The 22,591-nt window shown below is 41.0% G+C and overlaps 1 protein-coding gene across 3 annotated transcripts in view; it reads left to right on the top strand.

The window, feature by feature from the left end:
- The window catches only part of LOC108935049 (carboxyl-terminal PDZ ligand of neuronal nitric oxide synthase protein-like), a 56,106-nt gene extending 40,391 nt beyond the window's left edge, over positions 1-15,715 (top strand). The window contains exons 8-12 of one of the 3 annotated variants that reach the window (XM_029250038.1): positions 4,763-4,921; positions 7,710-7,875; positions 8,204-8,353; positions 14,165-14,474; positions 15,094-15,715. In XM_029250038.1, coding sequence (XP_029105871.1) covers positions 4,763-4,921; positions 7,710-7,875; positions 8,204-8,353; positions 14,165-14,474; positions 15,094-15,682 — 1,374 coding nt within the window. In that variant the 3' untranslated portion in view covers positions 15,683-15,715. Of the gene's footprint in view, positions 1-4,762; positions 4,922-7,709; positions 7,876-8,203; positions 9,012-14,164; positions 14,669-15,093 lie in introns of those variants that run through there. The other 2 variants (XM_029250039.1, XM_029250040.1) reach the window with 2 other exon arrangements.
- Positions 15,716-22,591: the final 6,876 nt, after the last annotated feature.

The following is a 22,591-nucleotide window of genomic DNA, read 5'->3' as shown; positions in this document are numbered from 1 at the left end:
TTGTTTTGCTTGACTGTTACATGTTTTTTTTCTTTTTTCCTCTCTCCTACTCAGAACTGTTCTCAACTTAATGTCAGTACAGTGCATGTTACAGCTCACCCTTGTATGACCGGACTATTTGGGGGAGTGATATCTAGTTCGGTGATATTGAAATATATTGATTTTTAATTTTTTTTCAGTTGTGTTTTACTTTGTTGATTTTGAAAACTCTGGAAAATGCACTCATAAAATGACATTGTGATGATCGGCACTGTGATGTCATTTCAAAATTCAGTCAGCCAAGGTCCAGTATTCACCGTATAAACTGAACAAGCCCTTTGGTGGAGGAAAGTTTCATTTCACATTAAAGAGTGTACGGATAGTGTAGTTTCTTCAAAGCAAATCCCTATATTCGTCACCATGGTTCAACATCATCAGTTTGAGATCTTCAATTTTGCAAAACTCTGTCTATAAGAATAAGTAGAAGTATCCATAACTGAAATATGGAGGGGGTGTGGAGTTCACCGTCATTGACTCGCACTGCGGGGATCTAACCCGTGTGAACAATCTGTCCTGTGCAGCTCGTGCTCCTGGGGCTGTTGCCATGGAAGTGGTGGCGTTGTTTCTGATTTGTAAAGCTTTGCATGTTGGAGCAACTCTAGTATCGGACATTTGTTCTTTTTTTTTGCACTTGATGAAAATAGGGTTGAATTACGCAGCAAGGCTATGCAGTCTGTTTCTCATTCAAGTTCCATTCTGCATTCTGTTTAGACAGCTTTCAACTGGCCTACTTAGTTCTCTTGAGTAAAAATTAGAAGTTTATTTGATCTGTTGACTGGCTGTGTTACTTTTGTGATTTAGTGTGACCCAAAGTGAACTTTGTTCTTCTCCAGGCAGAAACAAACTCATTTAGAACTGTAGAACTCACAGGCTGCATGTGGGTGGAACTTGTACGCAACTGTGCTATTTATGCAATGACGATTACATAAACATGAGAGGAGGCCACAGTGGATCTACTCTTCTGATTTGTCATTCCCAAAGTCATCGTCAGGGAAGGCTTCTGTACTTTGCATATGAACAATTAATTATTGTGGGACTCACTTGAACTCATTGATCTTGTAATTTGTGTTGTATTGTTACCTTGGGCCTTGGAACTTTTTCTCATTCCTGGGTTTAAGGGTTATTTACATTTATTCACTTAGTGGATGCTTTTCTCCAAAGCAACAAACAATGATTATTAAGTGGTATACAGCTGGCATCTTTATCCAGATTGACTTATGATGCTGTGTAGATGCACTGCACTGCACTGCATTACACTCACTGCAATCATTCACCCATATATACAGCAGAGCAGTGTAACACATGCACACAATGGGCAGTTTAGAGTCACAAGTCCACCTGAAACACTTTTTTGGACTGTGGATGGAAACCCACATGAATACAGGGGAGAGCTCCCAAACTCCATGCTTAACTAGATTGGGGCCCAGAGTCAAGGTGCTTGAAAATCAACAGTTTTAACTTCTGTTGTCATTTCCTAAAAGAACAAACTTGTTCTCCGGAATGTTTTACGGGCTGTATTACCAGATTCCAGCAGGGACTTCAGCACCCAAGCCTTACCTGAGCTTTGACAGCTGAAGGTAAGGTAATCTAAAAGAACATCCCGGGGACAACACCTGGGCTGTCATTTCGGAAAGTGAAGGGTCTGACTCTGCTGCCTCTCCGTGACTAACAGATCCAAAGAGTGGAATAAAAGAGTAGTTTTGCATTATAGCAAAGCAGAATTGCAAACAGGTCACAGAGCTGGGCAGCAGACGGAGGATGACTGGACTGAACAGCCTGTCTGTCACATGCATGGTATCACCTCCTCATTAACCCACAGCTGAGAGCAACACCTCCATCCATCAAGTGCTTAGCCTTGTGCCCCACCCCCCATCAGTGAAATATTACTTTGAGCCAGTGTTAGTGTGAATATTTTTTCTGGCCATTAAATGTGACATTCCATTTTAAAAGTGTCTTATATGTGTGACCTGAAATTGCACCATTTTATTTTGTCTTGCACAGTTGTACTGTATCTGATATGTTGAGAAGTATAACTGTGGTCATGACCAGGCCTGGCTACACAAACTGGTGAAAAGAGCACCGTTGTCTTTGTGCAAAATGTTTGCACTTCTGAGCAATGCTTCTGCAGAGATTTGAGCACTTTGCAGTGTGGCACATGTCGGAAAGTCAGTGTGCTGATGATAAAACTGTTTCAAGAACTGTCTGCAGTAGAGTTGAATTGTTTTAGTGCTTTCTATCTTTTTTTCGTGGAGTGGTGCCACAGGTATTGGAGTCATTTTTTCTATACATATTTCACAATGTTTGACACTTTACATTAAGGTCATGCTAACTTCATAATAACAGAATTATTTAATAGAAATGATATCAGGGACATACAGGGAGGTGGTTGTCATGGTGTTGGGGTGGAGCTCTGTCTTTGTTATAGTTTTGGTTGTATGCCAGCTGTTGGGGGTGGCGTAGGTAATACTGTGGATGTATAGGTGGGGATGTGTACTGGTGGCAGTGTGGCAGTGTTTCTCTGGTCAGCTGTGTGCCAACAAGAGAAGCCAAGCTTCGTTGGAGTGGCTTGTGCAAGAGATTGTGTGTGGGGACATGCATTGATTTCAGAGTTTATTGGGAGGAGCTACAGCATGTGTTCCATTGTTGAAGAATGGATGTGAAGTAAATTCGAGGTGAGGCTTGGAAGAAGAGACGGCGTACAGGAGAAGTACAAACACCTGCTCTCTATCACATGCAGCCAGTGTTCTATTATCTCACGCTCCACCAGTCTCGCTTGTTTATTTCGGTCCAGAAATTGTTAGAAATAAGATGAGCCGCTCCATAGCTGAAGGAGTGCATACCTGTCAATGCAGCCCACTGTGAAGTGCAAGTAGATTAAAGCTGTATTCGCAAACAGCATGAAAGCAGTGCACCATGGTGAATTTGGGTGGGAAGAGCGAGTTTGTCTAGGGATGCTGATAAAAAGGAAGGGGCACACCTGTGACCCCACTGCTCTCAGGGATCGCTGGTGTCCTTCAGTAACACGGTTTCAATGTATTCAATTGAGCAGGGAAGTGAAGCATATCCGTCTGTCCCTTTTATAGTCTGTCACTGGTTCAGGATGTGATTTATAGCGCACGTTTGTTGCAGTGGGGAGTGTTGGGACCAAGTAGAGCCAGAGGGTTTGAGGGTGGGGGGAGAGACTGGAGACAGAATGGCTCTGCTTTCTTCTAGAGGCGCTGCTTTGATGAAGTCTCACTGGGGTGAGTGGTGCGGCCAAGGCTGTCACCGTGTGCCCGGTGTGTGATGACTCACCCTGCACACCACATCTTTTGGAGTCTCTTGCCAGCCAGTAAATCAATAAGCTGAGGGCATTACTGTTGTTCCGGGAGGGTCCGCCTGCACTGCTGCATGGCTGTTGTTTTCCAGGACACTTACATTTATTCATTGAGCAAATGCTTTTCTCCTAAGCAACTTCCAAAATACACTATGTGGTAGTATGTTGCCCACACCTTTTCACCTAGGGTGACTTACAGTTCTAGATACACTACATACAATGAATCACTCATCCATACACCAGTGAAACATACTATCTCACATGCACACTAAGGGCAATTTAAAGTCACCATTTGAAAGCATGTCTTTGGACTTGGGAGGAAACTAGAGCAAACCCACGCAAACGGGGAGAAGTCTGGGGTCGGTTGTCTGGAGTTTTTGTTTTCCTCTAACCCATTGCTAGCTGGCCACTTAAGCTTCGCTTCTTCATCATCATAGACTACATCATTGATGTCTTTCTTGTGTTTAGTGAAAAAAGGACAAGTCTCTGTATTCAAGAAGGGTCTGAAAACTCACCTTTTCCAGACTCATTTCACCCAAGGTCTCTCCAGCTCATGTATGGTGTAAATGTTCATGCATCATGAGCATCCCCAAATAAGCCTTTATACAGCTGCTACTCCAGCATTGTATGTGATTATCTTATTATAAAAAAAATTTGATAGGAGGTTATCAGGATTCATCTGTCCTGAGTTTTATGCACCTACTCGAGCAATGAACATCAGTGCATCAAGTAGAAAGTAACAAAACAGTTTACTTAAGAGTCACCTGTCTGCAGCCATGTCTCTTTCTCCTAATGTAATGCGCAAATTGTATTTTTGCTGAGATGTACGTTGCTTTGGACAAAAGCGTCTGCTAAATGAATAAATGTAAATGTAAATATATGTGATATAATGGTTCATTTTGCCACCTTGGACTTGAAGGACCCAGGTTCAAATCCCACCTCCTGCTTTAATACCCTTGATTAAGGTACTTAAGCTGAATTGATCCGGTAAACTACCAAGCTATATAAATTAGTGTATTCATTTATTTGGCTGTTTGCTCTTGTCCTTTTTTTAATATGGAATCTCTTGCAAATATATGTCATTTGTGATGGGTTTTCTTTTTTTTTCTGTAACCTTATGAAAATGAAAGGTGTCTTTTAGGATTGAGTGCTGTTTAAGATTAAATAGTATTGTAAATTGTACTGTATGACAGTTATGTAAGTTACAGGTTTACCAGCAAGTTAGACTAAATATATCTTTTACTCCTATACAGGATCAAAGGTCGATAACTGTATATTTCTGATATCAGTTGTTAACTCATTGTACGGTTGAAGGAAGTGACATACTTATCTAATAGTTCATGCATTTGCAATGCAAATACTGCTGTGTATGTCATGCCTGTGTTTTTTTTTTTTTTTAACCCCCAGGATCTAGAAGATACCATCTTGGTCGGAACACCAAGAATGTTGTTTCCTTCTGTCAGCCAGCTGCCTACTGGGAGTCCACTTTCCATGCACCACCAGATTCAGCTCTTTCAGCAGCAGCTGGTCCAGCAGCAGCAGCAAACACAAGTGGCTGTGGCACAGGTGAGTCCCCATCCAGTCCGCATCCCTAGACATGCAGCGTTCAGACCTACTCCAGCCCATTTGAATCTGGAATTTCGAGATACAGCCAATTGTTTTTTTGTCGTCTTCCACGTTAGCAGATGATGTTCGTGCTCAGGAGTGGCTTGTCATACTTGCTGGGGCACAGAGCCTTTGTATTACAGTATCAAAGTAATATGCACCACTGATCAGGTTCCCTGTCGAAGGACAGGCACACGTATCATCTGAACTGTTAGGGACTCTGTGTCTCACACAGCAGGTGAATAACGTACAAGCATGGTGCACTTAATAGCATTGCCAAGACTCCTCACATAAGAATGTTTTCTTCAGATAAGGACTTAATTACAATTTTCAGTGTTCCTTCTCCGCATGGAAACCACTACACAAAGATCATGCTTATGCAGATAGCTCCTTAACCTGCTTATCTGCCCACTACATGCTCACACTGAACTGCTGCCTTTTTTTTTTCTTTTTTTTTTTAAAAAAAAAAAAAAAAAAAAAAACTATGATGTCTAGTGTCCCGGGTACACTTGATGCAAGGTAATAGTTCTTCAGGAGAGTAATTTAAGGAAAGTGCATGAAACTGTGGTGTACTGATAAAGAAAAAGGGTGAATGAGTTGTCATGGGAATATCTTAATGCAATGCTTGACATGGGCCTTGAGAGAAGGAAGTCAATAAATGAGTTTCCTTCCCAAAAACAATGACTGGCCCATTGATTTCCAAGGTCCCTGTCATATGGTACAAGAACAAAATGGTTTGGAAATTAAAGCATATTGGAAACACTTACACACTGTTCATTTTTAATATAGAATGATGGACATCAAGTTGCAATATTGCCAGCCTCTTAAATTTGCATCTGTTCATTTATCTTTTCTCCAAAGCAACTTAGTGTTACGACTTTTACAGTTTTTACCCATTTATACAGCTGGGTAAAAATTAATGGGTAAATTTAGGGTCCATTCAGGGTAAGTACCTGGCTCAAAGGTACTACAGCCAGAGGTAAGATTTGAACCTGCAACCTTTGGATCCAAAGACAGCAGCTGTAACCATTACACTACCAGCTATCCATCTTGCATGTAATTTCATTTCTTAGAAGTGTCTTGATTTCAGATGGCAAATTTTTACTAATGTTCCACATCACTTCATCACTATGGGCACACAGTTTCATTTGTACATCACTGGGCATATCATAACAGATACAATTGACATATTTATATCATTAAAAAATAACAGTAATTTACACTGGCTCCTCATGTTATGGGGATACAAACATTTTCCCGTTTGTTTTTAATTGTATTTTGTTTGCCATTCAGTTTTCTGTAAATGTGTCTTTTGCTCAACGGGAGCGTTCTATATTTCTACATCTAACCATTAGCCTGTAATTATCAAATTATTAAATAATTATGGATTGTTAAAATTGAACCAGAAACACTGTGGCTCTTCTGGACAGAAGGTAAACTACTCTGACAAGATTGAGGAAAAGGTAAAGTACTTTTATCAGGACTTAGGGAACAGGTTGTCTCCTACCATTTCAACAATATTCAGATGTTAGTTTTAACCGCAGAACCATGTGACTTTTACTGGCAATTACAGGATAGTTTGTTGTGGAAGAGGAAAAGAGGAAAATACCACAAAGCAAATGTCTGACGTGGGATTTTGGCAGTACTGTTTGTCGATTTTAAAGTACCAATTTCTTGTTAATACTTTGTTTGTTAACATGTTTGTGTACTGTGGAAAACATAACTCCTCAGCTGGCAAAATGCCTTTGAGGTACATGTGTGTTGGCTGAAACTTTCAAACGCACACATACCCTTCAGAAGGTGGAACGCTGTGCTCTTGTCTCTCTTGAGAGATTTATCCGCAGTTCCAAGAAACGTCATTAGAACATGGACTCGCATCGCCCAGGATTCAAGGGAGACGTTTGGGAACACCAAATGGCTTTGAGTACAAAGAGGAGCCTGTCATCTGAAGCTACAAAGATTTCCCAGTGTGCTATGTGGAGAACGCAATAATTAGGGCAGGTTGAACACAGTTTCGTATCCCGCTCATCTCACCACAGTGTCTTCCATGTGTTGAGCACATTATAGGTGAAGCATCATTATTATATTCTGGAACACTCTGACCAATGTTCTTGAAATCAGGGCCCCATTACTTGTACCCTGCACAGAAGTCTAAGTTTGGCATAGTTTAAAGAAAACAAAGGTCTTTGTACTGTATGTATTTATTAATTTTTAGTCAAACAATTTAAAAAAAAAAAAAAAAAAAAAAAAACAATAGTAAGAGATTTTAAAAACAATATAAACGCTGTATGTGGGGGTGTGGTGGCGCAGTGGGTTGGTCCTGGTCCTGCTCTCCAGTGGGTCTGGGGTTCGGGTCCCGCTTGGGGTGCCTTGCGACGGACTGGCGTCCCGTCCTGGGTGTGTCCCCTCCCCCTCCGGCCTTACGCCCTGTGTTGCCGGGAAGGTTCCGGTTCCCCGCGACCCCGTATGGGACAAGCGGTTCCGAAAGTGTGTGTGTGTGTGTGTGTGTGTGTGTGTGTGTGTGTGTAAACGCTGTGTGATGCAGTGAGCTGTTTGATCGTTCCACTATGCACACACCTGAGGCCCGGTAATACAGAGGTGTACTGTACCCTAATTCCTGACCTGTTTGGCTTAAGTATGGGAGAGAATCCTTCAGTTTAACATTGGACTCGCACAAGTCTTCGAAAGTTGATGACGAAGAAGGTATGTGTTCCTCTGTGTTACGTTACATGTGCGGCTTGTCCCACAGGTGCGCCTATTAAAAGACCAGCTCACGGCGGAGGCAGCAGCACGGATCGAGGCTCAGGCCCGTGTGCACCAACTGCTGCTCCAGAACAAGGACATGCTGCAGCACATCTCTCTCCTTGTGAAGCAGATACAGGAGCTGGAGCTGAAGCTCTCTGGAAACCACTCTAGTAGGAACTGCTGCTTCTTTACCCACCCCTTTTTATTTTTAAACTCTTGTTGTCAGTTCCAATCCTTTGTCAGGCATCAGTCATTGCTCTGCATATAACGGAAAAGATACATACAAATCCAGAGTCAAACAAATAGAAATCCTTGTTATGTTTTTTGGCTTTATCATTAATATTCTGTTTTTTTTTTTTTCAGTGCATTTGTTTAGGTGAACCCATTGTCTTAGCTTACATTGTTTGTTCATTAAAGAAGTGCTTGAAGTATCACAAGATAAGATAATCTTAATTTTCTGGTGCCATCCTGTATCCTGCACCCCGCATTTCTCTGCAGTGGGCTCCCAAGACAGTTTACTGGAGATCACCTTCCGTGCCAATGTTCCCCCAGTACTCTGCGACCCCACCACCCCCCAGCTTGAGGATACTGGCCTATTGCAGCTGGACAATGGTTCACCACCGGTTCTTCCTCTGGGCAGCCCGTTAGGTAGGGACGGCTGCTTGGTCAAATTTGAGTGCTTCCGCTTCCTCCCTGGGCCCCCGCAGCAGGAGCAGGGCCAGAGAGAGGAGCATAGCCCTCCTGCACCGTCCCGCGGTGAGATCCTCGGCAGCGTGGAGCTCCTGAAGTTCCGGGAGTCAGGCATCACCTCAGAGTACGAGTCCAATACAGATGAGAGTGATGACCGGGACAGCCTGGGTCACTGTGATACCGCCCTCCGTCTGCTCAACGTGCTCAACAAGCAGGAGCCTCCAAGCTGCCTGAATGATGACATCGCTGTCTAGTTGCTTGCCCTGTTCTGGCAGCGGTCATTGTCCGACTGAACCACCCTAGCCACTTTGTGAACACATCCTGGAAGTAGTTTCCCTGCTAAGCGCCTATCTCTTCAGTTCTCCTCAGCAGAATGCCACATATTATTGTTAGACCCATCTTCTGGACAGTTACTTTTTTGTACTCATAAATGACAGCAGATGAAGCATTCTTAATGCCCTGAAGAAATCTGAATGTGACGCTTTCTTGACATTTCTCTGAGCGATGGCCTTCTGGTGGGGCGCAAGGGTCTGTAAGTGTGTTAGCGGTGTGTGTCCATCCCGCACAGCACAGTAGATGTATTCACTTCTTACTGAGATCGACCAAGTGCAAAGTCTTTTTTTAGCTGGTGTGGACACTTGATGCGTGATTTGCTACCAACTCCACAAGTAAATCAATTTTTTATACATAATGTATGTAACTGTTGAGCCACCATCGCCTGCTATTGAGATGGACAATGTGTTTCTATGAAGCATGCTACGCACTTTGTGAAACATGATAGTTTCGGTGCACTGTTCTTTCTGTGTTGCTGCATGTTTTAGTGCAATGCACTTTCACAGATACCGAGTGTAGGCTGTAGTCTTAGGGTTTAACAGTCACCATCCCACCACACCATGCGACCCTTCTGGGCTCTCTGGGAATAGGGAGAGCTCCTTTCCTCATTGTAGGTACCTGTATGTCCTGTCTACAGTCAGGAATTTTGTTGTTGAAATTTGTGAACTGAACTTAAGTTCAGTTCTCTCTTGTTTGTAAATATGAAATACAGTATCCATTTTTATTACTGTCAAACTGCTGTTGTCTCCATTTTGTGCTAAGGTTTTCATCCAGTGTCTTTTCAGCCAGAAGTTCTGTTTAGTTTTGTTTTGTTTTAACTTAACAGTAATTGTATGACATCTGGTAGCGTAGTGGTTATAGCTACTGCCTTTGCACCCAAAGGTTGCAGGTTCAATCCCTACTTCTGGCTATAGTAGCCTTGAGCAAGGTACTTATCCTAAATTGCTCCAGTAAAAATTACCCAGCTGTGTAAATGAGTGTAAACATGTAATAATTGTGACCTTAACATTGTAAGTTGCTTTGGTATGCTCCAGACTGCTGTGACCCATCCAGTGGGCAAACAGTTGTTGATGAAAATGAAGCAATAAGAAGGGTTGACTTAAGTTGCACTCTGCCAAAACTTGTGCCTGATTCACCAGTTCCTCCTCCTTGTTTGTGCTCTGAAGTGCTCCCTCTGAGGACTTGCACTGATCTCCAACTACAGTAACAGCTGGGGGAGGCCCTGAGATCCAGGCTATAGCCGTATATATACGATACGTATATAAATACGGCTATATTGTATACGAATACGGCTATACTGTATGTGTGACAGTAGAAACCCTTAATATGAACTTGGCTAATGATCCTGTTTCATGTAATAGCTTTCAGTGAATTGCATAGAGCATCACATAAGTTCTTTGTAAACTATATTGCCAAACAACATATCTGTTGTTTGTAATTTTGAAACTGAAAGGCTTTAAAAATATTAATTTCATTTTATGAAACCTTTGGGAGAATTTAGAGAAGGTGTTATTATGTTTTGGAAAGGCATCGTTAAAGGACTCACTTTTTTTTAATGTTTTTATATATTGGCATAAAAAGTTGATATCATTAAGGTTCAACAACGGGCTTTATTGAGGTATAAAGATGGCAATAATATTTCAAGCAATATTGAGCAGAGTAGCTCTCTGTCATGCATAACCCAGCAATACTTGTATTTTGTATTGTGTCCCTGGAATGTGCATTTAATAGTTCAGTCAATCCCATATTGAATTCCAAATGTTTTTTTTTTTTGCCTTCATGGCCCAGCAGAGTAGGCCATTGTCATCTGTTACTAGGATAGGATGAATAGCTGCTGAGTCAGGGTTTATCCAGTTACAGCCCCAGCATTGTCTTTGGGGAGATTGTTTAGCCCCACTTCCTTGACACCAATGGGGTAGCCCCTTTCGAGGTCTTGACCCTGCATGGGCATGTGCTGCAAATATTTTAAAATGTTTTAGTCCAGTGAGTTGTGTGACCTGTTTGCCTTGTTACTATGTCCAGAGGCTTCTTCTCTTAGGCTCACCGCACCTCACAACAGGCGGTGTCGTGGTTAGAGCTGCTGTCTTTCATCTCAGAGGTCACAGGCTCAAATCTTACCTCCTGCTCTAGTATCCTGGAACAAAGCATTTACCCTGAATTGCACCAGGAAAAATTACCCTATCTAAATGGGTAAATAATTATAGGTATCTCAGGGTATAAATGTTTTTTTGTGATACTTTTTAACCTGTACCACACTCCACAAACTTTTTAATCAGGTTGTTCTTTAGCCTCTTGGTGTACCTGTGACTCATGGAGAAAAGGTATAAGGGGCAGCAAATAGCGTAGTGTTTACAGCAGCTGCGTTTGGACTCGAGGCTGCAGCTTTGAATCTCACCTTTAGCAATTTTGCCCTTTAGCAAGGTACATATCCTAAATTGCTCCAGTATAACAATTATCCAGCTGTATAACTGGGTTAATAATTCTAAGTAGCTGAATGTTGTGAGTCACTTTGGAGAAAAGCATCAGCTAAATAAATAAATGTGTGTGTTTTTATACTGTAGACAGCATATGGGAAAACTCATCAGCTACTATTCAGAGGTTGGGGGAAGGGGCATAGAACTAAATTGCATATAATACATCTATCCCCATTTTTGTTTAAAAAATACTGTTTTTACATATAACTGAATTTCATAGGGAGGATTTCCCTTGCATAGTCCTGCACTCCTCATACTGATGTTTATACTTGGTTGCAAATTTATTCAGTTGTTTGTGAAAATTCAGTTCTGTCTCAGGCAGAAAGTTGTTGACAACAATGATTAAAAGGAAGTTTGGGGCTTTAAAACAGAAACTCCAGAAAGCAAAAATGGTACAGTGGATGTTGTCTCCGGTGTGGGGGAGGGCTGGAAGTGAGATCCTGGCTGTTCAGCTTCTTCCAAATCCACATCCCAGGCCGGAACTGTGGGAGGATCCCTGGAGGTGTTGACAGTCTTGTGCCCTGCCCACAATCCCTCACTTCTACTACAAGTGTTTATGTTCTGGGAGTGTGTGCAATGGGGCCTGCTGTCACACACAATAATCTGTTAAATAAGAATAAGTAAACCATGTCCAGGTGGATCCTAGGAGTGTACATGCATTGGTAGTGCCTCACCACTAAATTGAAATTCCATTCCTTCCTACAGGTGCTATTAGTTTGGCAGCCTTTTGAAATATCCCTTTGCAGTTATTCAGTGGGATGGCTAAGCCAAGGGAAGGACAGTGCTGGCTTGCAGAATGAATCGCTCATCTTTGTGTGAGATTGTATTGGACTTGTCCTTTAGGTGATGGGTTTTGCTTGAATACAACACTTTCATTTCAATGTGACCATGCAGTGTTTCATTAAAATCTGAGACATTTTTGCTGATTATTTTTCAGACTGCATATTTGGATGTTAGTCCTGCCGGTATGTTATTGCACAGGGCAGTCGGTGGTTCGAGTGGTAAGCCCTGAATTACCCTGAGCTGCACCGTTTAATGTAAATTTTCCTTTAGGGTTTTTAGTATTGTCATGAGCCAGGTCTATAATTACTATATTAACATAATTTATAGTCAGAAAAGTGGAACAGGCTCTCCAGTATGGTTGTTTCTCATGTGGCACTTCATATCTATCCTGGTGAAGCATGCATTTCTCCAACTTGTTCAATGGGAAACGGATAAAAACGTTAAAATGTCATTTATATATTGTCCTGAATGATATTTCTTGAATTAGAATGGAAAGTTTTTCACGAGTGTAAGAATCCTTCTTATTCTTATCCTTATTCGGAAATTATAAATGTGCTTTCTGATACTCTCTTTTGAACACATCACTTTATGAAGCAATTCTAAATAAGTGAAGGAAGAAGGAGCAATATATGAGGCACAGTTTTTGGTTTTCAAAGCTTATTACATAGAAGATTTCATTGTTTCATGGGGATGCATAACCAAGTACTGGTTGTGAATATATGTACTGTTGGTAACATCATAGGTCACTTCCAACTGTATGTACAGTGCTGTGAAAAAGTATTTCCCCCCTTTTCAATCTTCTCTATTTTTGCGGGTTTTTTTTTTTTTAGGTTAAGTTTGATTGGATCCATTTCTCAGTTCCAGTCTATTTTAATGGAAACAGGAAAAAATGACAGTTGTTTTTATGTGATTTCTTTGAATACTTAATTATTTTTCCATACCATTTATAGGTGTGGATAAAGTAATTTTCCGCTTACAGTCACAGTAAATCAGTAACTGTTACATGACGTCTCAGATTCAGCACAGGACTTTGAACAGGCCATTCTGTCACTTTAATTTTGAAATTGTCATACTTTTCAGACTATGTGATCAGACAGAAGCAACATTCATTGAGAAGAATTAGCTGTGTTATGAATTCCAGATACAATTTTTGGAACTATGCAGTATTTCTCCATATGTTGACTGAATATTAACCTGGAACAGCTGGACAGTACTTTGGATATTGCAATAAGAGCTAGGTGAAAAATTGATTAACTTTTTCAGTCTCAGGAAGATAAAAGTCATCAGTAGTCCCTTCCTTCTTGGAGTAGCCATGCATATTTGTGCAAGTCATCAGGGACACTTCAGTTAATCATCGTATTTCATTTGTAATCCAGGATTCCCATTCCATTTAATGGAAGGTGAGTGTGACCTGTTGTAGCCAGTCTCTCTGTGGTGTTAGCCATGTGTTCTTGGACTTGTTCTGAATGTCACAATTATTATTAATTAAAAATGTGTTTGTCATCATATAAGAAGCATTATTTTATTGTTTTCCTTCAGTCATAGTAAAGTATACTTTTTCATGTCTTGTCAAAATGCTTTCCGAGAAACTTGCTGCCTTCTTGAGGTAAGGTGTATTTTTGTCAACAACGTCGCTGTTTTCTAATGAAATACATTGAGCCTTTTCACTTTCATTGTGAATTGTATTAATGTGCAGCATGTTTGTTGCATTTTTCCTTTGTAGTTCTGTCCACTATTGCTTATTGCCCATTTTTGCCATCCTTTGCCAGCGTTTTATTTGACACTTACCTATATAAATACAAGAATAGGTCTCGGTACCAGTTTAATTCATACAGTGATTTTACGATTAAATATGCAAGCTTCATTAACAGCATTGAAGCTTCACGTGTGTAAAGTATGATTGTCTTCTGTTGTGTTTGATGCTTATCTGACGTATGTAATATGTGGTTTGTACCCGTCTATGTTTCTGTGGAGTAGTTTTGAGTGATATGTTTAAATAGATTCTAAATAATTTATTGCCACATTTGTCCTTGATCTGCAAAATAGAAGGCATTGTTTTCCATGTGATCTGTGTTCATATTCAATGAGAACTTTACTATTTATAAAAATTGTCAGCATTTTTAATCTGCCTGTATTACATGCAAACAGTCAACCTGATGTTTTGTGTCAAACTTTCCAGTTGATCAGAGCATGTTCGAGAACCCCAAGGCTGCCCTCTCAGCTAAGCTCCAGAACGGCAGTCCTGCATCGCCCTGTGGTCGACTCTCAGAAAGCAGCCCCTCAGTCATGTCTGACCCTAAACTGAGCAGCACCCAACCCCTGAAGACTGCCCTGAACCTCCGCAAAGCCATGGGGGCGAAGGTCAGCGACCTACTGCGCCGCAAGGACCCAGGGAGCCTCAGTGACGTTGGAGTGATGGAGGTGAACAAGAATGTGGAGGCAGTGTGGTCCTACATGGAGGGCAGCAGCTGTGTCACTCCATCAAGCAGGTAGCAGTGGTCACACAGAAACCAAATCCAGTGCTCACGTGCATTTTATCCTATGTGCAGTTGTGAAAATAAAATATTAACTTAAGACTGACAGTTGTAACACCCTTGTGTAACATCCTCAGACTGAATTTCTCCTTTATACTTTCCAGTTGCAGAAATGCATAAAACTGATTCTGGTTGAAATATCAGCAAAGCACCCGTATTCACGATAATCATTTTGTTACACCTTTAAGGTATTTTCTTACAAAATCCTGTTCCACTGATTTGTTTTCTCAACACACTGGCCCCTCTGCATTTGTGTTTGTCAAAGATTTCTTTTAAATATGCTGTCGAGCTGCCTCCCGGAACTACAGTAAGGAATTTCATGACTAGCTGTTCTAAGGTTTTTTTTTTTTGCTCATCCTGGCAGAGATGAGATGTAGGAGTGCTCTTGAAGCCTCATACGAGTGCTCCATGTGGAGTACAATTTTCTTTGATACTGTCTGCAGTTCATTCAAGTGTAATTAAAATCAGCTGTCCTGAAGAGATTGACAGTTCTGATGGCTTCCAGTGGGAGGTTCAGGGTTTCACTGTAGAAGTTCTAAAACAGAAATGATTTGAACCTGTTGCTTTCACACAGCCATGTGACACTTGATGCCTTTCCCCGTCTGGAGCCCCCTCCTCCCACTGGGAAGAAACGAGTCCCCCGTGCACTCAAGACCACTCAGGACATGATGATATCCTCCTCCCCTGTGGTGCCAGCAGCCGACATCTCCTCCTGCATGCTATCTCCTGACAAAGCTGCCCTCTCCAACAGTGATGAGGAGCAGCTGGAGAAGAAAGAGGAGGTGTTGGGGGAGGTGGAGACAGATGTGGAATGTAGCCCTGCCGCTCCCCTTGACAGGATGGTCCAGGAAGAAAGCGACAATCTGACCAGCCTCGAGGCTTTGTTCACAGATGGAGATATGAAGGTGGATGGTGAGGACTCTTTGTCAGAAATCCTGCTCTCTGTTCCTGACATTATCCACCAGGACAACCTCGAGACCAGCCTGAATCCTGAATCAGAGGCTTGGATGGTCTCCACTCCTTGCCTGGAAGAGTCGCGCTTCCGTGGCAGTGAGGTGGATGATGACCTCCAGGAGAATGGCTCACTGGATTCCTCACCAAGTCAAAGGTCCTCCGCTGTGGAACAGGAGGAGGCCCATCCAGACCTGCTGACCTTTGAGTAATAGTTATGAAAGGCCATATTGTGCTTTATTTGTTCAGGAACTCCTGTTACTTGTTTTTCTTCATCTCTTAGAGCATAGAATATATTTTATTCACACTGAATGGAATTAATCTCTTACTCAGGTGCCTCTACTGGTTGGTTATGTGTCTTGAGTCAAATCACCAAAGATTTTGAGTGTGTTTCTATATACCTGGAGCTCAAATGCCAGCAACTGTAGTGTGTGTTCATTTTATTGAGAGTCAAAGTTTAATGTGTTAGAAACCTCCCGTAGATCCATTTGAACTTTGATTACGGAAGAAATGTCATTGCCTTCAGCTCAGACAAACTCAGAACACAGACACTGTGAGGTTGTGTCTCCAAATTCTGCCCCATTCCTAATTTATCTGAGCAAATTGTTTTTTTTTTTTTTTTTTTTTTTTTTTGTCCTGTATGAAAGCTGTTGGTTACTAACAAAGGGTTTGATTTAGTTGGCCTAGGGGGTTTCATTTACCAGTTTCTAAAGCATTACTGCCTGGGATGTTCATTTAGAGCAACAGAATACCCTGGGCTCTTAAAAAGTGCTGTTTATTAAGAAATGATTCCATCATTTAATTAAGGCTTATCGTAATTGGTCTGCAGAAAGCCTGCTGGTTTTCAATGAACTGATTATTAGATCTTTGTTATTACCAGCTGTATATAAAGAATAACTTCTGTGTGTGTTGTGAGTTAACAGAGGGAGGGAGATATGGAAGGGTAAATGTGACTGTTACAATAAATCATTTCCTTCACCAGAAAGGAATTTCCAGTTAGAGCTGAAGAGATGGGACTAAAGCTTTTGTCTCTGCTGAAAGCCCATGGGAGTAGTTATTAGCCAGACATAAAAACACAACTCAACTAAGCCTGTTTGGTAAATTATTTTTTCTTACTTCATAGTAATCCAATAACAACTCCTCTGAAGTAAAGTATAAGAGCTAAAGTTTAAGGGAATTTTTTAAATATATTTATATTTTTGACTGTACCTGTTAATCCACACACTGAATTATATAATTGTAGCAGTTAAGACAGTGTAAGTGTAAGCAGTTAGAGCAACCACCTTGCAATCAAAGGACCTGGGTTTGTATTGTCTCTCCTCTTGTAGTACATTTATTCATTTAGCTAATGTTTTTCTCCAAAGCAGCTTACAATGATTTACCCATTTATATAGCTGGTTAATTCTGCTAGATAAATGTAGGGTAAGTATCTTGCTCAAGCAGCAGTAGACAAGAGTTGATCTGGAAACCTTCAGATCCAAAGTAAACAGCTCTAACCAGTACACTACCAGCTAATAGCAGAATTGATCTGCACCCAGCTGTATTAATGGATAAATGTCGCTTTGGAGAAAAGTGTCAGCTGAATGAATAATAATTTCTCACCTTGTACATCTTCACCTTCTCTTCCCCATGAAGGAAAATGTTAACAGCAAGCAGTGTGGCAGCTCTGTTTTGTTCCATGATTTATTTTAGCTTGATGCATTAAGATGGTGGTCCAGGCAATAGAACGGCTGTTTTAATTGTGCTGTCAAACAGCACAGAACAAAGATCCCTTAACAGTGGAGAACCTGCTGAAAGGCTCCACTATTAGTGTTGGGCTAAGATCAGCAAAGATTCATGGTTTTTTTTTTTTTTTTTTTTGGTTATTTCTCAGTTTGTTACATGCAATGGGTGGTGTATCTTTTTAGATGCTAAAAAGTAAAGGAACGTGAAGAATGTAAGCTGGGTAGAGTCTTTGACAGTCAACACTCTTGTGTTCCAGTTTCACTGAGGAAAAGGTTGTACACCAGTGTGTTGCAGGAATGTTCAAGGATGCGGTGATGGATTATAAGTTGGTGCCATTTAAATGCTTAAAAAATCATTAGCCTTCTGAGTAATTGTATGAAGCAGTCAGTTTAGTTGCACAACCCTACTGCTGTGGAGAGGCTATGGAAGTGGGTCTATTTTGCGCTGGTCAGCAGAATCGAGGTGCATGCCAGCTGACAAGGCTGAGGACACTGCTCGCACAAAACTGGACCAAGCAAGAAAGAGCACATCAGTGATTCGGTCACCAGCAATGCTCTCAGGTTGGCGGGAAACACTGCAGCAGGCTCAGCATCGCAGTTGAGCAAAGAAGACACCTGATCCAAAAGTCTCACCGTGTACATGTCCCTCATGCGCAGCCTCACGCCAAGCTGCATTTGATCATTGTTTCATCGTAATGCTGAAATGTGATAAAATGCAGCTGTACATCACACTTGCAAACTGACTAAGATATTCTCTGCTGTAGTTTGTCTTTCTGTAATATATTGTTTTCTCATAACTGTTACTTTTTAACAAGATTGTACAGATTTTTGCATCATATGCAGAAGTATTTATCAGACCACTGTTTTTGTGACTGGTGCATATTTAAATGTAATATTTAGTTGCATTTATTATAACATTGCTGTTATATTCTATCAAGGTGAAATCCATGGAGATTACTGTAAAATAGTAAAAGGCATTATTGCATATCATTTTATAAAGCACATCTAAATTCTATGCAGACACTGGACAAACTGTATTTTTTTTTATATGGAGAAATGTAATCTGGGTGTTCCTATGGTAAATGCAATGTTAGCCATTTTTTTAAACCTTCAGTATACATTTTAATATTTCATATACAAATGGCCTTTTTTGTAAAATAACTTATGATTTAAAAATATAAAGACATTAGTTTTCATGTTTCTTGCTTATTTGTGGTTTTTTGTTACACTTATGTTGTGAAAAACACAGTTGTGATTGCCAGTGTAAATGGAAGTGGTATTTTAAGAACCTGGACAGTGAAATTACCATGAACTCATGACCTTGTCATTATTTGTCTGGACTGTTTGTTTACAGGAACGTGTAAGTCGTAAATATGTAAACAGTTGTGACCTTCACATCTTTTATTTTCCTGTAATGTATACAATTTTAATGAGCAATACCCATCATGTTAGTGATTTACCTTCATGATTGGGTTTCCAATTTATCACAGCTGGATTTTATATGTATAAATATATACACACACAGATATATATATATAAAAAAATAGGTAAGTGATTAAAAGTAGCTTAACAAAGTCACTTTGGAGGAAATTGTCAGTTAAATAAGTCAGTGTGAATATATAATTCTCTATTGACAATGAAGTTTGTGATGTTGCACATGACAGGTGTGGTCCTTACCTGAGTCACAGCGAGAAAATGAATCCATCTGATCCATCTGAATCCTTTGTTAGTGGGATTGGGTAATGGTGTAGTGTGGGAGTGGGGCAGGCCTCTGACACCGTTTCTACACCCTCATGACTGAGTTTACATTGTAATGGGGAAATGGGTAAAACCTAAGCTGAACTAACAGCATTTTCTCATTCCTGCACCCCTGGCACAGCTGAGGGGAATTAATTTGACACAGAGGCATCCTGGGAATGGAATGTCTAGAATCTGTAGCTGACGTGCAGTTTTTGTCAACGTCTCAATAAGCTGAATGATGACTGATGGAAGGGGGGGCGGCAAAGGAGTGCGGCTCTATCTGCGTGGGAGATTGCTTGTGTTCTGCTTGCTGTGTAGGCCAACCCTCCGCGTTGCAGAAGCTCCATGGGAGATTGACGTAGACCAGTCGCACTGAGCGCAGTCATGGTGGTGATGGGGTCTGACTTGGTCAATCCCACTTAAACCAGCAGCTGGCTCATCAGCATGTGCTAGACTGCAGAAAGGATCATATCACATCCGTTTAATTGATAGGAGTGGCATAGCGGGTAGCTCTGGTCCCTCATACCTCCTGAGCTGTGGGCTTAGACACAGGTTTGAATCTTGCTCAGTATGTGTGGAGTTTGTATGTTCTCCCAATCTTCGTGTCTGTTTCCTCCACTTGCTCCAGTTCCCTCCCACAGTCCAAAGACAAGTTTCTTTTGGACTGGTGACTAAATTGCCTGTAGTGTGTGACTGTTGCACCGCACTGCTGTTCACGTTAGTGTGACTGTAGAGAGTTTAGTGTCGTGCAGGGGTGTTGGTCAACATTTAACAGTGTGGCAGGATCAAGGGCCATGGTCATGATTGTGAACTGGTTCAACGGGTGCAAATGTGAAGATCACAGTAAGTGACCTAATGAGTTTTAAATGTCTAAACTGAAAAAGTACTATTTATTTAATTATTCAAGGCAGCAGTATTAACTACAATAATTGTTTTAAAAACCGTAATATCATACTCATTGAAAGTTATTTATGTTAACTATAGATATAGGATGCTTTTCTTGAAGAAATCCAAAGAACAACAACTCCAATTGGGGTGCACATTGAAAATCAATACGCTGCGATGATAATATAATCGACATTTGAACGATTTAATTTTTAAAATGTTCTCAACGCTAGTGGCCGGTTTGTGAATACGGTGAGCCGTATCCTGTCAGTATGAGCTTGTGTTAGCAAATTGCATTTCTTTTATTCCCCCAGGACGTATTTTATCAGCAGCTCTCTGAAAACATTCTTTCTTTAACAAATTCACCATCAGAAAAAGATCTCACCGCTCACTGTGACCAGTGACTGACTGAAAGGGCATAGACTTGGAGAGCCATTAACATACCCCAAGCTTACTTTCTAGTTTGCATGCGTTGCCTGAACGAAATTGGCCTTGAAATCTGTCAGATGTAGATGAATGTTTTGTGTCATAATATATTTTATGTTCTATTCTGTGAGAACTGAAACCGCTTCACTGCATATCAAACAAATGGGCTCATTCTTTATTTCAATAAAACAATACAGGTTTGTCCATCTCACTGAAAATGTCCAGCATTTATCAAAACATTTTCTCTTCTTGCATGATTTGGAAGCAATGTTTAGCATTTTGATTTAAGTACTGTGTAGTATATAAATATTATTAACAAAGAGTAAATAACTCGCACAGAGGATTACTGAGCCGCAGGCTTTAGTGGAAAAAAATAAATTATAAACATTTCCAAGTTTGTTTATTTTTATCTTCAAAATTTTGTAACTCGAATGTCCATAACATGAGGTATAATGTACAGGGTGACAGTGATGTTTACAAATAGTATCATTCTGTCTTTTATGTGCACTGTATTTGCCCTGCTGGGTCTGGTCGGGGCTCCTATGAGCACGGTAGCCCAGGGTGTCGACACAGGGGCCCCTCAGTCTCTACACATCTTCGTGTGTGTGTGGGTGGGTGGGTGGTCTCAGCAGGGCCTCGAGTGTCTCACTCTCCAGGTGCACATGGACCAACTACACTTGCCATCAGGATTTTACGGCTAAAAAAGCGGACTGGCGAGTGGAAAGGACAAGAAGCAGACCGTATGCTTTTGGGGAAGCGTGGTGCACCCAGCACACGGAAGGCCATTGGTGTGTGTGCAGTACTGACCTCCCTGCTGTCACACTCTGGTGTCACTGGTCAATGGGAACAGTACAGACATTGTTTGAAAGGTTTGGTCTGGACTTGGAGTGTAAAAGGTAAGGTATCGGGGTAGCTAACACTGATGTTGCTGGGTCGAGTCCCTGGGAGAAACCAGCTGATGTATAGATGCACTATATTTCTCCAGTAAAAAACCAGCAGTGTAACTTGGCACAACTGTAACTCAGTAATAACACCAACGAAGCAGTTCATAATGATACTCAAAACACGTAGTGTGCATGAAAAATGATAGTTACGCACTAAGAAGGGACACTACTGCCACCATCTGGCCTGTAAGACCAATTCCACTACACCATACACACAAGAGGCACCACCACAATACTCTGTGTATGTATATTTATTGATCAGTTCAGTGTCTTCCATTGTTAAGCTTCCTACACTGATTTACCTATTTCTCCAGCTGCGGGAGCCCCTGTCTTAAGGCAAAGACCACAGCTGGATAACTGAAGTGTGAATTGCAGTGTGCAGCTGTTTGGCTTCATACACACATTATGGTCTGGGTTCTGAGCTCCACACTGGAGTTATTTCATACTAATGTAGAGAAGCGGGTGTTGTAGTGTTCAGAGCTGCCCCCCTTAGACTCCAAAGACCTGGGATCGAATCCCACCTCTGCAGCACCCTTGATCAGGGTACTTACCCTGAATTCCCCAATAAACTTGACCTAGCTGTATTAATGGGTAAATCACTGTCGGTTGGTTTTGTTGGAGAAAAGTGTCAACTAAATGAATAATCCGCTCATGAGTCATCAGATATGATAAATTATTACTCCGCAGATTTGAAGTGACTGAGTTTGAGTAATATGGAGGGGGATTCTCCATGAAGAAGAACTGCTTTGCTTTCTGCCTGTTACCTTCTAAATTCCTAAAATCTCATCCACCATTTGTATCCCCATCTCTGCTCCTTCATACCCAGACAACTAATTTGCTTTTATTTCTCCATTTGCGTGCTGGTCAGCTCCAGACCAGTTCTGTAAAACTTTCCCAGATTTAATCAGCTTCTTAAGACTGCTAGGCAGAAATGTGGCGGGATGGAAGTTAAGGTTTTATGTCCTAATCCTTTGAAGAAAGCTTCTGTCCTATGACAAAAAAGACATGCATATTACAAAATGTATTCCTAAAAGATAATTCAGCAAGTGAAAAATTTTCCTTCATTAATACTATCTGATCATTCCATGCACAAGTAATCCCTCACTCTGCCAGCAGAATTAAAATGAAAATCAGTAATGAAAAATATATGAAGCAATGATATATGGCAATTGAGTCAGGCTTTTAAATGATATTAAAATTGTGCTAAATTGACCTTAAAAAATAATTCTAACAGCAGTGGATTAGTTGTCAATTTTTGTAATTCCTTCATCTGACCAAAGTGGATATGGTATGAAATCCTCATATCTTAACACTCGTACTGTGTGCCCTTCTTCTCCCTTTATTTCATCTGTAACACAAGGCATATCTGTCTACCAGTCTTGAGAAGCCACATTCGGTTTAG

Source organism: Scleropages formosus, chromosome 3, assembly GCF_900964775.1.
Source record: "Scleropages formosus chromosome 3, fSclFor1.1, whole genome shotgun sequence".
Taxonomy (NCBI): domain Eukaryota; kingdom Metazoa; phylum Chordata; class Actinopteri; order Osteoglossiformes; family Osteoglossidae; genus Scleropages; species Scleropages formosus.
This window is presented reverse-complemented; position numbering and strand designations above follow the sequence as displayed.